Here is an 18,700-nt window from a genome sequence, read left to right on the forward strand (position 1 = left end):
ACAGGAGCTGAGCAGCACCTTCCCTAACCACCTCCACAGCTACTAGGAGGATAGAGTAAGGGTAAGCCAGTGTCAGCATAGCTCCAGGACTGTGTACATTATCGGAACCCCCCTTAACATTTGCAATTAAGCATTATTAATAACCAATTATTTATTTCTTCAGGTGTCACTCACATCTTTTATTCTAATTGTTTTATTTTATTCCAATTTGGTTATTTTATTCATTTTATTCGGTTTTAGACACTGGTTTATTTGTTTTTTAGACACTGGTTTTATTATGAGGGGGGAGGGAGGGGAAAAAGCGCTGGTCACCTTCGCCGGGCAGCCGGGTCAGTGCTGACTCGGGTCAGGTGTGAATGGTGCCGACTCGGGCATAGCCCGGGTCGGCACCGCATTGTAAAAGGGGGTTGTTCCGGGTCTGATCCGGGGATTTTGGTGTAAAAGGGGTATTACTAATAGCAGGGACAGCTGCTTTTCAGAGGAGCTGTCCCTGCACCGGAGCAATGATAAATTGCTCAAGTGATAAGTATCCCAAACATGAGTATGATGATGAGTAGACACCTCGGTGAGAAGCACCTAAAATTACCTTCTGATTTCACTGCCTACTCTTATGTGCACAAAAGACATCACCAGTAAACCCTTTATATTGTCTTAATAAAACAGAGTCACATTACAGCACACCAAACTGTTTAAGGGAATAAGCTGATTATGTCTCACGTTTACAACATAAACACCCACAGTAGGAAAACACAGAGATGCAGCTCTAAGAGAAAACCACCGGATAGTGGAGGCTATTATGCCAGTTCCAGTTTCATAACATAAAGAAAATGTCACAGGGAGGAAGCTGCTGAGGAAAGGTGAGAAAGTCAGAACACAGTAGGCGTCAGCTGGGAGATATAGAGATGTTTATGAACTGGTATGCGCCATCTAAGCGCCATCTGAGCATCTGAGCGAGTCTAAAGACAATGCAGTAACCTCACTTCCACATAATAGGTGATTGGTAAAGCTGAGGGTCACTATTCAGTTCACCTAAATATCTGTGATAAAGGGCGAAAATGTTTCTATTGTGCCTAAAATATTCCCAAAACTTTTATTTCTGGTTCAAACAAAAACTTTTTTTATTAAACATTTGAACAAATTAACATATTTTAAAAGTAATCCCTCAAGGTGAAAGGGTTATAATAACAATAACATTCATATATGTATTTAGATGAATGTCTTAAGCTGCATACACACGTAAAGATTTTCTGTCCTACCATCCAACTAGGTGATTGGTTGGAATGAAAATCTGGTAACGTATGAAAGCAAATGACAATCAGCAATTTGCTCCCAGACGCCGGAAAATGGTCAAAAACTGTTGTTTGAACAAATTGCTTAGATTAAACATTTTACAAACATGTCTGACGTCATTTTCATCTGTTTTCTGGCATTTAGGAGCAAATTGCAGATCATCAGTTACTCCCATACGTTACCAGATTTTCATTCCAACCAATCAAATAGTTGGCTGGTTGGACAGAAATTCTTAACGTGTGTATGCAGCTTTAATAATGACATTCCCTAATAACAGAGGGTTACAGAATGATGAAATGAGGGGCAGTGCAAGGTCAGTCCTTCTTCTAGGTGGTATCCATAGAAATTAAATATATTGATATTACCTTTTTACTTTATTTTTATTGTACTTAGCAAATTAATGAGACGCAAGGGACAAATAATACCCCTTTTACACCGGAGCTAAAGCCCGGGTTATTGCAGGGTTAACCCGGGCAGTTCCCTGGTGTAAAAGGGCAGAGGGTTGGATCGCCGGGTCGAGTGACCCGGCAATCCAACCCAGGTAACTAGCAGGGTTTAACACGGGCGTAGCCCGTGAAACCCTGCTATGGGAACAGCGCACTCCGGGTCACGAAGACCTGGAGTGCGCTGCTAGCGGGCCGATTGGTCCGGCTTCAGTGGCGCTTGGAGATGACGTCATCTCCAAGCGACCACTCTCACTCCGCAAAAGCCGGGTCTATGCAGACCCGACTGCGGTGTGAGCGGCGCTGACTCGGGAATATCCCGAGTCAGCGCCGGCAAAATTCCGGGTCTGATCCGGATAGGAACTTTGTTCCAACTCTGGGTCAGACCCGGAATTTAGGTGGAAAAGGGGTATTAGTAACATTGAGCAACATTTGAAAAACTGTATCTGTGAAATTTTCGCTGCATTCTGCATTTGGCTGGGAAATGTTTCATGTTCCACTCACAGAATCTGTAATATGGTCCATGTGACATGATGACTATAGGGTGAGTGCACTTTTGTTTATCAGTAATCAGTAAGCCACCGTGTCAGGGCACATTATTGCATCGAGACATCAGTAAATATGAAATGGTTAATGCACATAAGCCACAATTGAATAAAAAATGTAAACAGATAAACTGTAAATAACTTTGTATTTCCAACATTTGCTTATTTATTTACTATATATTCTTGATTTATTTAATACAATAATGAATCATTCCTGTGCCGTGAAAAATGCACTTAGTATCTTCTGCCAGCAGGTGTCACACAAGTGTCTTTCTCTGATTTGTGACATCACCAGGGTCTGTGATTTTATTGATGTTATAATTCAAATAGGAAACAACAATGATAAATATTTCATGTAAGTCCTTTCTAAAAGGCCAATAAATGGCTTCCAAAGCACTTTGTAACACACAAAGCCACACACTTCACTGATTTTTAATCCAAGACCCTGAGATATATACTGAAGTGAGAGTTTTTAGAAGTGAAGATGTTGCCTATAGCAACCAATCAGATTCTACCCAACAGTTAACTAGCAGATTCTAGAAGATAATACTTAGAATCTGATTGGTTGCTATGGGCAACATCTACACTTCTAAAAACTCTCACTTTAGTAAAAATGTAGCAGACACATCTATATACCCCACTGACTCCAAATTGTTTTGCGCGCCTGCTGGGTGTCTATACAAATAGGCGCCCGACGGAGCAATTGAATTGTTTCTCCATTCGGGTGCCCACTAGTACTTAATGTAGCTAAAAGAAGTAGCTATGGAACCCAAAAAACTGGACTTTGCAGACATTTCTTGCACCTCAGGAGGCTGTTAGAAGTAATGTGTTCCCTCGCAGCTTTAGGCATCCGAACGGAGCAACAATTAAATTGCTCTTCTGCTGTGTTGTGGTAGACAAAAATACACACTTACTAAAGTTATCTAATTGTTGGTCGGGGGGGATCAGCTGAGATGTATTAATTCAGGAAAAAAGTAGAGATATGGTAAGAACTTACCTTTGTTATCTCTTTTTCTACGAGGTCCATAGGGTCCACAGGAAACCTTGGGGTATAGGTGATGACGTAGACATCCGGGCACCATGCAGTTAATTTTTTTCTCCCAAGATGCAACGGGGCCTCCCTTTATACCCCGCCCCCGGGCCGGAGGCTCCTCAGACGCCGGAGGATAGAAGAGAGAAGAAATTCTGGAACACTCAAGAATCACTTTCTCACACAGAAGGAGACAGAAAACCGGTGATCAGAGCAAAGCCCATCTGAAGCACAGGTGTATCAGGGCTGGTGCCCTGTGGACCCTATGGACCTCATAGAAAAAGAGATAACAATGGTAAGTTCTTACCATATCTCTACTTTTCTACTTCAGGGTCCATAGAAGGTCCACAGGAAACCTTGGATTCCCAAACACCCTCAAGGGCAGGGGGACGAAAAGAGAATCCATCCTGAGTGACAAAGGTATCAAAAGAATAATACCTCTAAAAAGTCTGGAGGGAAGACTACGTGGCCACCTTACAAAGCTGTGCAGCCGAGGCACCACAACTAGCTGCCCACGAAGGGCCTACAGACTGAGTAGAATGAGCAGTAACAGAGGGTGAAACGGGAAGGCCCTCATAAATGTAAGCCTCAGAGATAGTCATGCGAAGCCATCTAGCCAAAGTTTGTTTATTGGCTGGCCATCCTCTCTTATGGAAACCATAAAGAACAAACAAGGAGTCCGATTTCAGTAGAGAACTGGTACGATGCACATAAATCCTACCAATCCAAAGAGGCCTCCCCTGCCGAGAGGTCTGAGGAATAAAGGCCGGCACATTAATTTCCTCATTAATGTGGAAACTAGAAACCACCTTAGGCACTGCTCTATCCCTATGAAAAACTAGAAATGGAGATCGACAAGAGAGAGCCCCTAAATTAGAAACTCTTCTGGCAGAACAAAAACAGTCTTGGCAGTAAGCCATCTGAGAACTACTGAGTCCAGAGGGGTTTCAAATGGAGGGCTCTGGAGAGCCTTAAAGACAACAGCCAAATCCCAGGGCACTACAGGAGGGACAAAGGGAGCCTGGATATGAAGGATCCCCTGCAGAAAAGTGCGTATGTCAGGAAGAGGAGCAATTTTTTACCGGAACCACACCAAAAGGGCTGAGATATTGACCTTCAGTGTAGCAAGGCAGAGACGAAGGTCTAAACCCGCTTGCAGGAAAACCAACACTCTGGGTACCATTCAAAATAGGTATGCCATACCCTGTGGTAAATTCTAGCAGAAGCAGGTTTACATGCTCTGAGCATGGTGTTAACCACAGAGCCGGAAAAACCCTTGGACCTTAAGAAGGATGTCTCAAGAGACATGCCATCAAAGACAGATGACCCAGATCTGGGTAGAGGCAAGGACCCTGAGACAACAGGTCTAGACATTGAGGCAACAGCCATGGAGTGTCGATGGAGAGACTCCGAAGATCTGAGTACCATGGACGTCGGGGCCATGCTGGAGCCACCAGCAGATCAATGCCTCCCTCTTGTTTGAACTTCTGAATTACTTGAGGAAGGAGGGAGATTGGAGGAAACAGGTACACCAACTGGAAAGTCCACTTGACTGACAGAGCATCCCCCAAGAGAGCACTGGCATCTCTTGTCCTGGACCTGTACAGAAGCAGCTTGGGATTTAGTCAAGAGGCCATGAAGTCCACGTCTGGAAGGCCCCACCTGTTTACTAGGAGTTGAAACACTTCTTGGTGAAGAGACCATTCCCCTGGATGCATGTTGTGATGGCTGAGGAAGTCCACTTCCAAATTCAGCACTCCAGGAATGAACACCACCGATATGGCTGGTAGATGGCCTTCCACCCATGTCAGAATGCGTGACACCTCTGTCATTGCCGCCTGACTTCGAGTTCATCCTTGACAGTTTAGATAGGCACTGTCGTGGCATTGTCTTACTGTACTTGCATGGGTTTTTTCATGAAGCAACAGCCTGATTGGAAGTCCTCTGCGGTAAACCTTCCCTGAAAGGAGTGTGGACCCGTCACTGTGCCCCAGCCCCGAAGACTGACATCCATCACCAGAAGGGCCCAGTCCAAGATCCAAAAGGGATGCCCCTTGGTGAGGTCCGCCATCTGTAGCCTCTGGTCAGCAACAGGCATACCTCTGGAGAGAGCACCATAATTTCAGTCTGTATATGATGGGGAAATCCGACCCACTTGGAGAGGATCAATAGCTGCAGAGGCCAGGAATGAAACTGTGCATACTCAACCATGTTGAATGTCGATAACATGGATTCCAGTAACTGCATCGCTGAGTGGACTGACACTAGGTGATTGTGAAGGCATCTGTGTACACGCGTCTGCAAAGTGGAGATCTTTTTCTGCTGTCAGAAATATCCTTTGCTGTTATGAATCCAACAGGGCTCCCAGATGGCGCATCCTTTGAGATGGAATCAGTGAGGACTTTTTCCAATTTATCAACCACCCGTGTACCTGGAGCACAAATATCATTAGCTGCAGGTGGTGGTGATGTACCTCTGAGGACTCTGCTAGTAGCAAGAGGTCATCCAGGTATTGTAACAGGCAGATCCCCTGCAGCCGCAAATGGGCTGTCATTACTGCCATGACCTTTGTAAACACTTGAGGTGCAGTTGCAAGGCCAAACGGCAGAGCCTGAAACTTTAATTTTTTTTGTGACACAGCGAACCTGAGAAAACATTGGTGAGCTGAAACAATCGGAGTACGCATTTATGCATGCTGAATATCAAGGGATGCCATAAAATCCACAGGTTCCAAAGCCAGTATAACTGAGCATAGAGTCTCCATTCTGAACCTGGGTACCCTGAGGAATTTGTTCAGGGACCTGAGATTGCGAATAGGACGGTAAGAACCGTTTGGTTTCAGGACTAGAAAAAGACTGGAATAATAGATACAATGACACCTGCCTGCAGCATGGATTGTACCACCTCTTGAATAGCCACAGCCTTGTCTGAATTTTTTCAGAAGTCCTGTGCAAAATAATTGAGGCCTTCTGTGAAAAAAGAGGGCATACCCCAGAGAGACCACTTCCTTCACCCAGGAATCTGTGGTAGTTTGACACCAGAAGTCGGCCTCCCACACTGGGGTCCCCCGGGAGGAGGCCTGTCCTGTCAAGCGGAAGGCTTGTCATCTTGGCAGCCGGACGTCTGGTACTCCAGGCTTGCTTCTTAGGCCTGGCAGATTTCTTGGTGGTGGATGGCCTTGGAAAGTACTGTGTTCTAGCCTTACCTGAGGCCCAATAGGTCTGAAAGGAGGAGTCTGAACTCCCGAAGAGGCTGGAGCAGAAGGCAGACAAGCCGACTTAGCTGCTGCTAAGGTATTCACAATCTTGTCCAGATCAGGGCCAAACAAGACTTTACCGTCATAAGGCAAACATTCCAACCCCTTTTCGGATTCTGCATCAGCTCTCCAAGAATGGAGCCACAGAGAACAGTGAGCTGCAATGGCCTCCAAAGAATCCCTGGCATTTTGCAAGCCAATATCCATAGCTGCCTCATTTATACAGGTAGCCGAATCTCAGATTTCCCACCAGATTCAGCTGTTCCCTGCTAGCATTAGAGGCTAAGGATGTTTCAAGGCTATTAGCCCAACATTCCATGGCCCGAGCCACCCAGCAAATGGCCATAGCTGGTCTGCATGCAGCCCCCGAAAGGGAAAAAGCAGATTTAAGGAATGTCTCTACCTTCCTATCTGGGACGTACATGGAAGGCATAGGAAGCTTTGCGCTTCTTACCAAGCGCGTGACATGGGAATCCACCATTGGATGAGTCTCCCATTTGGAAAAATAGTTCTCAGTAAAGGGTAAGCATAGATTAGACGCTTCTACGGTTGCTACTGCTTTCCAGGCATTTTCCAAGCTACCTCCAAGTGATTCACAAATTGGTCAGACAATGGGAATGTAGCATCAGTCACCTTTTCTTCCATGAAATATGGATGCCTAGATTTAGGCGCAGGAGGCTCATCCTCCTCAATGATCAGGGCTGCTTTAACAGCTTGTATTAGCCCTGGATATTTTAGACTTGACCCCTGCCTCCAGAGGAGGTAGCTCAGAGTCAGACTCACCCAGAAGCAGTCCATCATCAGATGACACATCATCATTATCCCATACAGTAGATTGCGATGATAGTAAGACCCTTTTAGCTGGTCTGCTGATAGGTGCGTCCTGCTGATATACCTCAGTCACACAATGCAATATGGCAGGAACTGTATTAACCCACTGAGGGGGCAACACTTGTGAAGGTGGAGGAGGTTGCAGCAGGTTTTACGCTGGTAAAAGGTGCTGTTGTTGAAAACTTAACTGTGGACCCATAGGAGGGCCTGCTAAATGCCCTGCAATGGTTGTTAGTGCTTTTGCAAAGCACTCCCATGGTAGCTCCTGCTGAATGGCAGAAGCCTCAGAAGGACCCGAGGCAGTGTAACACAGGAAACATAACTCCTCAGAGGCTATGTCCCCTGCCTCTAACACAGCTGTACATTTTTTACAGAGCAGTTTAATAGGGGTTAACTTAGTCATATCACTCTCACTGCCAGACATAGTAAAGCGGATCATTTAATCAGAGACTGAGGACCTCATTCAGAGTAGGTCGAAGGGGCCGCACGGTCATACGGGAGAAGGGGCCGGATATGCAAATGATTCCCTCGCAAGTTGCGTCCCTAAGTTCGGATCGGTAGCTGGCCGACCAAAGGGAGGAAGCGGTCGGAAGACAAAAAAATATGTCCCCTTCTCGTACGCATTACACATCATCTCCGGGCATATAAGGATTAATCGAGACCAACGGGAACCATCGGAACTGGTCGTATAGCTTAGGGTTGACCATACCCTCTCTTAAGCTCTACGATCATGTCAGTGTATAAACCTCCCATGTCACATGTGCCATGACGCTACTTTGTTAATTATGCACTCCCATAAACCGTATGCACTCCTATAAAACGCTGTTCGCATAATTAGGCACGCCTGCGTTCAGATCTCCACTCCCCCGTTTTCAAGCACCTTCCCCTGTTACCACCCACAAACGCCTCATTCTGTCACTCAAACTACCGACCTGCAAACTTTGCGCATGCGCAGTATAGCGAACATCGGTGGCTTCGACCAACTCTGAATGAGGTCCAGAGTCTCAGCTGCAACTTGTGCCACACCCGCACCACACCAGTGCTTATGGCCCAGAATAACAGAATAGGTACAGGGATAGCAACAAAAGAATGATAGTTTTTAGCAAAGAAAACAGACAGACAGTGCTGGCATACAGTCGCACTGCACTTAATGGCACTTCCTTAAGTCAACTAGAGAGACTTAGCGTCTATTAGGACAAAAGTGCTACATACACTGACCAACCAGAGGAGAAGTATGTTGGGGGACCTTTACTACACACTGCCTGTGGAGATCAGCGACACACAGCCAGGAGAATGACCATCAAAGAACTCATGGGGAGGCGGAGCCGGAAACAGGAAGCTGTCACAGATCAAGCCAGACCACAGTGGAAAGGCGTGTCCAGCAGTGGGGAGGAGCCGGCTGTTTAACCTTTGGGGTGCTGGAGTGTTCCACAGAACTCCAGTCCCAAGTCTCAGATGGCTTAGTGTGGATGCAGGATGTCCCCCAACCCTGGAGGACAAAGACTGCATCTCGGCACACACCACCGCGGTGCGTGTCGCTTACCTGCACCCCGTAGCGTCCAGCCGCAGTCAAGGAATCCTCCAGGGTCCCTGCTAGCCAAGACCCCTGAGGCCCACTGAGAGGCACGGATCAGAACCAGTGTCTCAGCACTGTTAGTAACAGCCCCACTGCAATACAGTGACCCAACTCTGGCCGGGCACCAAACAAAACTGAGGAGCCTCTGGCCCGGGGGCGGGGTATAGAGGGAGATCCTGTTGCATCCTGGGAGAAAAAAATTAACTGCATGGTGCCGGAATGACAACATCATCACCTATTCCTCAAGGTTTCCTGTGGACCTTCTACAGACCCTGAAGTAGAAAAATAACAGTAGTCTGAGCTCACCCCATCTGCTCCCAACTCACAACCCCTCACCTCACCCCCACCCCCGGCTCCCCAGAACTTGAGCATTTAAATTTGCCCGCCCAGTTGAGATGTCAGTGTCGGTGGGTCCCTGCAGCAAGTGTATGGCCGATCGTCCGGTCGTCCATACACACAGCCAAATGTACCTATATACTGTATCTGTAGATGTATCATCATCAATTGCGCTGCAGGGCTGATTTGATATGTTCACAAATGACGTTGTTTACAGACATATCTAATGTTTACACCAGCCGATGTACTATGCGATGGGTAGTTCGTCAACTGATTGAACGACATATCGCATAGTGTGTACCCAGCATAACTGTACATGTTTTTATTTAGTTAAATAATGTTGTTGTGCTCTGCAAAACTGTGACTGTCGGCCTAATTTAGATCCACATGCAAATGCCGATCTTTACGCAGATTGAGCGACTGTTAGCCATTGCACGTGCGTGAAACCCACACTGTACAGCGCCGTGATTGAATTGTGATTGCGCTCGCACAGAGGATTCACTTGCAAACCGAGTGACAGGTAGTCAGCATTTGGGTTTGTCAATGGGGGGTGCTTAGAGAAAAGCAGACGTGTCAGACCGTTTATACTCTTATTTTCTGTGCGTGCATAAATTAGCCAGGAGAGCGTGCTGAGTATCTGGCGACCCGCCATGTCTGCGACAGCATAGACTTACTCAGAAGGCTGATGGCCGCCTGATCTGCGTTTCATGTTTCCGGTTTTGAGCGTGAGCGGCGGATGTGAGATGCTTTCCATGGGCGTCTGTAAGCGCTGGACGGCATGTCAGTTATTAGCATATTTTCCCAATTGCGATCTGTGGGAGATCGCTGCTGCGATGGGGTTTGCGTGCGGATCTGAATCAGGCGCTGTATCTCTTATTGCTGCAGAGAGGATGATGATTAGAGTGTTTGCAAACAATTTAAAATGCTCAATTGCTCCAAATATGATTAAAGGAGTGGGCATGTATTATTAACTCCAAAGCAGATTTGTGAATGAAATAATACTGAAACAGGTTTAAATAGCTACTATTTACTTAATTTGAAAAGAAAAAACACTTTATGGGGACACTTTTTGGGAAAACAGATGTAAATGTATTTTATTGTACAAAGCCGGCTGCTCACATAACTCTTCATCTGTCCTGGGAGGATAGAAGCCAGATGCAGGTGGTGGCATTCCTGGGGATTGCCCATCACTGCTGCCTGGTGTAGGCGCGGCTGGGTAGGATCGCCGATCACAGCCAGTGACTGTGGCGCGGAGTACTGAGGGCGGCAGCTGAACCCCTTTGCTCAGGCAGCAGGAAGATTTTTGCATCTAATGTGACCATAGGATTCAAAACAATATACTGATAGTAGACAGTTTGTAAATGGCATTTTTATTCCATACGTGATGCTTTTCAGAAGCCGGCCATGGATTTGATAGGTTTTAGATAGAAGATAGACTGTTAATTTATAAATAAAGGTCTGATATGCATTTGATAAAGGGGAAGCAAAATGCAGCAAGATTTGAAGTAAAACGTTACTTGCGCTCGCTGTCTTGCATGTGTGGGGCGGTGAACTGGGAGATTGCAAGCGCATGATGACGTTCAATGTTCAATTATACAGAATCTGCTGTAACCTGGGATAGTACACTCTAAGGTAAGGGGACAAGAAGCTCCAGATTCCCCCTGTCCTGAGGAGTAGCGTGGAACCATGGTGCCTGGAGAAAGTGCATGTCATAGCGCCCCCCATCCTTGTACTGAACTGCGCCAGTGGGGTATGGCCAGCCTGCGGGGGGAATACTGAAGTAAAGAGAAAAACAGCAAACAGTGGCAGCATCACGTTGGGCATTGAGGTTCTATTGGGGGAATATAATGCTTTGTGATGCTTTATTTATGTATAGCACCTAGGATCTGACTCTTTGAATCTGAATCTTTGGATCTGAATTTATCTCCTTTGAATCATTGTTATTAGTCAATATAGGAGATTGTATTATATATTCTAATCATTTTACTTAAAGTGACAGAATACATGTGCTAGAGTGAGATTACACAGGGTGCCCAGCTTATTACTGTAATTACTGCCCAAGCAGCTGTCACTGGTGTAGGGACACCTATGGGAAGCTCCTCTCTCAGCTATGCTCCTACATCACAAATATACATTGCACCTATATTGATGTGAGTACTACTAATCATGTTCTGTCTGCCACCATTATTATTATTCCAGGTTGCCTAATATTTTTTAAGACCTTTCGAATAACACTGTGTGGTCATGCCTGGGAACACCTCTATTGCTTTAAATAGCAAAGCAGTGACTTTTTGAAGACTCATACTTTATAATTGACGTTTAGGATTTTACCTCAGATGTTTCACTTTTAAGTCCACTGAAGCACAATGATTGCAAGAGGAGAGAAGGAGGGAGGGGATCAAATAGGAGAGGGGAGAGGAATGTGCTGATCATAGAGGGGAGGTGACAGAGGCTTAAGAAAGAAGAGGGGAGGGGCAAAGCCAATTAGAGAGGGGCAGTGACAGAAGCCAAGAAGAAAAGAGAGTGGCGGGGTGGTGACAGAAGATGATCACAGAGGAGGGGGGGCCGGAGGGGAGACAATCTGGGCAGCTTGAGGGAGCATGAAATGTAGAAACTGATCTCAGATCGGAAACTTATTTACGATAAAGAGAAAAACAAACCGAGATAAACTAACAGGTGGCCGTCATACTGTGCAGTACCCCATGAATTTGGGAACCCTGGATGGCACCCTCTGTCAATTTTGGTGCCCGGAACTCATGGTCCACTGGAAACACCCTCGCTACTCCCCTGGTCCTGTCATAGTGTCAGACCAGCCCCAGCCCAGTCTGGATGAAGTATTTTACTAGGCAAACTATGTCTCAAAATGAGTTGCATCTCCCTTCCACTATTTGCTCAAGCAAGTTATGTGCTAGGCTGCTTAGCGCTGGGCTCTTCCTAACAAAGAAGAAGGTTAAATACTGTTGTGGAACTATAAGTCTAAGCAATCCTTGTCAGCGATGGTCTTTCTGGACATGCTGGTATACATACAACTACAAGTGCCAGCTTGTCCATGGCTGTCGCAAAATCTTATAGAACGCGCAGCTATGAGCTCCACAAGAATGAAAAATGTCATATACTGTATGATCAGTGTCTTGCATCTGGTACACTGAAATGTATTGACTTTCCTAGGACTATGAAGTTCATTTGAGTTGACAGCTTAGCAGTTCCAAAATGCTCACCACCGTGGCCAAGCCAAAGGTCAATCCTGAGTTCCGATTGACGTTCTCCACGAGGGCCGGTTCCATGAAAGGTTGATTATAACATTGAGTATTATACAAGATAATGTACTCCTCTTAATTCAACAATATCAAGGCTTGGAACCAATTGATCATTTATAATATACAACCAGTATTATAGCAAATGAAGCAGAAAAGATGAGGTGACAGACACAGGCGATTGGTTATAGTTGTCTTTCTCCTTCCTCTGACTAAGTTCTGGCCGCTTTATTACTTTTAATGGTTAGGCCTCATCTTTCGTGCAATGCATTTCGTTCAGCTGGTACAACCGGTGTGAGCCTGGCCATAGAAAGTAAAGTATATAGACAGGGGGGATGAAGTGAATGTGATCTACAATAACATCACAGCGGGGTTAGGTCTCAAAGTAGAATAAAGTGAAATTAGGAATGTTGCATTGTGTTCAGGTCATTATAAATATCCATCCTCTGTCCTTGTAGGCGCTGGGGAAAAAAGAAGGACAGCAGTTAATATGACTTGTACTCAGGACTGTATCAAGACTTGTGGGGGCCCCGGGGCAACTAAGTTGTGGGGGCCCCAACCAATAAAGTTACAGTAACTTCTCCGCCACTACTATGCGCCTGCATGATAGGACACATGAGGCATACACTGGGGGGCAGTGCGGCCAGCAGGGAGGGCGGTCTCTGGGCAGCCAGCCACTGACTTTGCAATGGGCAGGGAGAGGGCAGAGTTTTGCATACACACAGGAGAGGGCCAGGAACCGGGCACTGATGCGTTACCTGTCCAGACCCCAGAAGCCGTGACTGGTAAGTGACCTGCCCTCGGTCACTATCTACCTCCTGCCGGAGCAGCTGTCTGTGGCTGTTCACTGAGGAGCAGCAGCAGCAGCATGGGCTGGAATCAGGAAGCCAGAGGGGCGAGCAGAGCGCCGAGCACATCCACCCCGGCAGAGGGAAGGTGAGTAAGGGTGAGGGCTCTGCAGTTGTAATAGAATCAGTGAAGCTGACAGGAGCCAGCCAAGCCAGAGAGGTGGCAGGGTAGGGGCAATGTGTGGGGGCCCCTGGATGACCGCCTTGCCTATAATCCAGCCCTGCATATACTACAGGCATGGACAACCTGTGGCTCTCTGGCTGTTGCGAAACTAATACTCCTAGCATGCTGTGCAAACTGACAGCTGATACTTAGCAAGGTATGCTGTGAGACATCTTGAGAATCACATATTGGCTATTTCTGATCTACTGAGAATACCTTCTATAATTGTATACCAGCTGTCTACTGTAGGCGATGTATAATACTCTTATATAAGCTTCCTACCACAGGCAATAAATACCAGAGCTTCCTACTGTAGGTGTTGTATACTACTCCTATATACATAACAATAGTACCAACAGGATATATACATAACAATAGTGCCTACAGCACATACACATAGCAATGGTGCCTACAGCACATACACATAGCAATGGTGCCTACAGGACATACACATAGCAATGGTGCCTACAGGACATACACATAGCAATGGTGCCTACAGGAAATACACATAGCAATGGTGCCTAAAGGACATACACATAGCAATGGTGCCTACAGGACATAAACATAGCAATGGTGCCTACAGGATATACACCTAGCAATGGTGCCTACAGGAAATACACATAGCAATGGTGCCTACAAGACATACACATAGAGTAGCAATGGTGCCTACAGGACATACACATAGCAATAGTGCCTACAGGACATACACATAGCAATAGTGCCTACAGGACATACACATAACAATAGTGCCTACAGGATATACACATAGCAATGGTGCCTACAGGACATACACATAGCAATGGTGCCTACAGGACATACACATAGCAATGGTGCCTACAGGATATACAAATAGCATTGTTGCCTACAGGACATACACATAGCAATGGTGTCTACAGGACATACATATAGCAATGGTGCCTACAGGACATACATATAGCAATGGTGTCTACAGGACATACATATAGCAATGGTGCTTACAGGACATACACATAGCAATGGTGCCTACATGACATACACATAGCAATTAGAGATGAGCGGGATCCGAGGAGAGAACGGTTCCCCCGCCAGCCCCAGATCTCAAACCGACGCAAACCCTCAGAGATGAAATCTCACGGCTCGCAAGTTTTCGTCTCTGCTTTATGAGGAGGAGCCCGCATCGGCGCCACATCACTCCGGCTGTGTAGAGTGAACAGGGAGGGTGGGTAGTGTAGGGCTGGTGCTGTCTGCTGTGTCCATCTGGGCTGGTGCTGTCTGCTGTGTCCATCTGGGCTGGTGCTGCCTGCTGTGTCCATCTGGGCTGGTGCTGTCTGCTGTGTCCATCTGGGCTGGTGCTGTCTGCTGTGTCCATCTGCGCTGGTGCTGTCTGCTGTGTCCATCTGGGCTGGTGCTGTCTGCTGTGTCCATCTGCGCTGGTGCTGTCTGCTGTGTCCATCTGGGCTGGTGCTGTCTGCTGTGTCCATCTGGGCTGGTGCTGTCTGCTGTGTCCATCTGGGCTGCTGTGCTGTCTGCTGTGTCCATCTGGGCAGGTGCTGTCTGCTATGTCCATCTGGGCAGGTGCTGTCTGCTGTGTCCATCTGGGCTGGTAGCATGCTGCCTGTGTCGTCAATCGCTGCTGCCTCGGTCAGGGGTGCTCCGGGCCCCAAGTTGTGGGCTAAAAAAATAAAAATCTATGTAATAAAAAGTGTTTTTTTTTTGTGTGTGAGCGTGTGCGTTAGCCGCAACTTGGCAACACTATTGCTGCTTGCTTGGTGACTCTGCTGCAAGACCGCAGTGAACATGGAGGGCAGTCACATGACAGGAGAGCAAGAACCACATGTTGTAGCTGCCGGCAGCAGTCATGAGGATGCAAGGCCGTCAACGTCCTCATCCTCTATGAAGGCCAATGCTCCAGGGCTTAAGTCAGGCCATGGACATGGAAAAGCAACTTCTTTTACTTATTAAAGAAAAAAAATCTAAAGCCAAGTTGACTTTAGATAAACAAAAAATTGGCAATACGCCATTCACTACACGAAGTGGCAAGGAAAGGATAAGGCCTTGGCCTTTATTTATAACCAGGGTTGGCAACAGAAATCCTGGGGCCCATTACACTATTATCTATGTGGGACCCCACCTCCCCTCATCTGCCTGATGTGTGAGCCAGACCTTTCAAATAGTGTACTTGAGGATCCTCCTTCCAACATTTGTGTGCCCTCTGTAAATGTGGGGAAGGGCAGTCAACATATTGCTGACGTAGTCATCGAGGATGCTTCTGTGGAATTGCACATGGAGGATCAAATTCCAAAGTGTATGCCGCCAAGTTCCAAAACTAAAAACGTAACAATCAGTCCAGTGTCACCTACCTGCTCCCTCTCTGTGGGATCCAAGCGCCTTCGATCTCCACCACCAACACCTGCATCATCAACATCCTCATTCATCATCGGAAGTAGTCCTGCTGCATCCAATGTTATAAGCATGATTGACTCCTCTCCTATCCGTGATTCCTCAGAAGGATCCTTGATGACTACACCTGTTGCTGCTGCTGTTGCTGTGAGTGGATCTTCATCCCAGAAGGGGACCAGGAGGAAGACTACTTGTAGTACTGTAACCAAACAGTTAACTATCAAACAATCCTTGGCAAGGGTGAACAAGTATGACAGCAGTCACCCAGTTGCACAGCGGATTACTGACACTATAACAGCTATGCTGGTATTAGATGTACATCCAGTGTCCGCCATTAATGCAGTGGGTTTTACCAGTTAATGAAGGTCCTGTGTCCCTGCTACAATGTGCCTTCTAGATTCTACTTCTCTAGAATAGCAATTCCCAGTCTGTACAAGGACATTAAAAAAAACCTTATTAATGTCCTCAGAAATGCCGTTGTACCCACTGTCCACTTGACCACTGATATGTGGACAAGTGGGACAGGGCAAATTAAAGATTACATGACTGTGACAGGGCACTGGGTAAGTGTATTGCCTACAACAGCAGCAGCATCTACCAAATGTCAGCCCATTCAGAGGTAGGCTTCTCTGTGTATCATCAGCTTCACTAAGAGGCATACCGCTGAGAACCTCTTAGAGAAACTCAGGGAAATCATTGCTAAATGGCTTACCCCACTTGGACTCTCCTTCGGGATTTGTGATTTCTGACAATGCCTGCAATATTGTTGGAGCATTACATCTGGGCGAATTCCAACAAGTCCCATGTTTTGCTCACACAATTAGTTTGGTGGTGCAACATTTTTTTAAAAATGACAGGGGCATGCAGGAGATGCTCTCGGTGGCCCGGAAAATTTTGGGACATTTTAGACATTCAGCAACTGCTTGTCGAAGTTTGCATGACCAGTAGACACTGTTGAATTTGCCCTGCCATCAGCTGAAGCAAGGGGTAGTAACTACAGGTAGGTGGAATTCTACTCTTTATATGCTTCAGCGAATGGAGGAGCAGCAAAAGTCCATCCAGGGCTACACAACAGCCTATGACATAGGCCGTGGAGCAGGAATGCACCTTACTCAAGCGCAGTGGAGAATCATTTCTGTGTTGTGCAAGGTTCTCAAACCCTTTGAACTTGCCACACGTGAAGTTAGTTCAGACATTGCCAGCTTGAGTTCCCTCATCAGACTTTTGTAAACACAGCTGGATAAACTGAAGGAGGAGCTGAAATGAAGCGATTGCGCAAGGTATGTCGGACTGGTGGATCAAGCCCTTGATTCGCTTCGCAAGGATCAAAGGGTCGTCAATCTCTTGAAATCAGATCAATATATTTTGGCGACCATACTTGATCCTAGGTTTAAGTCATACCTTGTGTCTTTTTTTCCAACGGACATAAATCTGAAAAGATGCAAAGAGCTGTTGGTAAAAAAATTGTCAGCTGAAGTGGCACCTGACATGCCATCATCTCATCCTTCAGTTTCTGCGGCTGCCAGGAAAAAAATAAATTTTCCCTACAAAATGCCTGCTGGTCATGCAGATCAGTCACCACAAAATGACATCTGGTCGGTCCTGAGAAAACTGCCTACTAGTGACATGTCTTCTACCATGATTATGTGTGATACGGTCTCCATTCACAGAATGGTGGATGACTATTTTAGGGATAACATCCTAATAGGCATGTCAGACAGTCCCTTTCAGTACTGGCAGGAAAAAGAGGCAATTTGGAGTCCCATACACAAACTGGCTTTGCATTACTTAAGTTGACCACCCTCCAGTGTGTACTCCGAAAGAGTTGTCAGTGCAGCTGGCAACCTTGTCAGTGATCTGCGTAGGAGGTAACTTCCCCAAAATGTGGAAAAGATGATGTTCATTAAAATGAATTACAAATTCCAACCAACAATTACATAAAAAAATACAGAGGCGCCTATGGTGGATTCCAGCAAGGACAAATTAATATTGTGTGAAGAAGAGGATGTACACACTGACGGGGATGACGAGGACACCAACGATGACATCTGATGTTGTAATGTAAAGGTAGTTTGTGTATGGGATCATTTTCGTTTCCATGTCCAATACACATTGGCAGCTTGTTTTATGGGGGTCCAAACAAACCAGTAATTTCAGCCACAATTGGCAGTACCTGTCTCTGAAATGATTGGTTTGTTAAACTGTGAATGTCCTGTTTCATATACAACATAAGGGTGGGTGGGAGGGCCCAAGGACTATTCCATCTTGTACCTCTTTTCTCTGCATTATGTGCTGTTTGGGGCATTGCTGCCTGGTATTTTCAATTTGATTGTTTATGAATGTCCAGAAATTGTATGGGCCACACTCAGCATCACCTGTATGTCCCTTTCATTTTTTTTAAAAATGGCCACATGTTAGTGCCGCCCACTGCTGTCGCTTAGTTTAGTCAGCCAGCTAGCTGGATGCAACATTTAGGCCCTAGGCCTAACCTAGATGAAAAAAAATCAATATTGTGAGCTGAGAGGTGGTCAAAATTGACTGCAAATGACTGGGAATAAATGTTATTAAGGTTAATAATACTGTAGGAACAAAAACAGGCCCAAATTATGTGGTTTTACTTATTTTTATAATTTTTTGAAAAAAGATCCAGATCTAAAACCAAAACCAAAACATGCAAGGGAGGTTTTACAAAACCAGATCCAGATCCGAAACACGAAGGAGATACAGATCCAAAACCGAAAACAAAAGC

General features: G+C 46.0%; 1 protein-coding gene across 1 annotated transcript in view; it reads right to left on the reverse strand.

Moving 5' to 3' along the window:
* Nucleotides 1-10,333: 10,333 nt before the first annotated feature.
* Nucleotides 10,334-18,700, reverse strand: part of TYROBP (transmembrane immune signaling adaptor TYROBP) — a 42,059-nt gene continuing 33,692 nt past the window's right edge. The window contains exon 5 of the mRNA XM_088459356.1: nt 10,334-13,022. Within this exon, the coding sequence (XP_088315482.1) occupies nt 12,963-13,022 (60 nt within the window). The 3' untranslated portion in view covers nt 10,334-12,962. The remainder of the gene's footprint in view (nt 13,023-18,700) is intronic.

Source organism: Taudactylus pleione, unplaced genomic scaffold (genome assembly GCF_031769625.1).
Source record: "Taudactylus pleione unplaced genomic scaffold, aTauple2 ptg000906l, whole genome shotgun sequence".
NCBI lineage: Eukaryota > Metazoa > Chordata > Amphibia > Anura > Myobatrachidae > Taudactylus > Taudactylus pleione.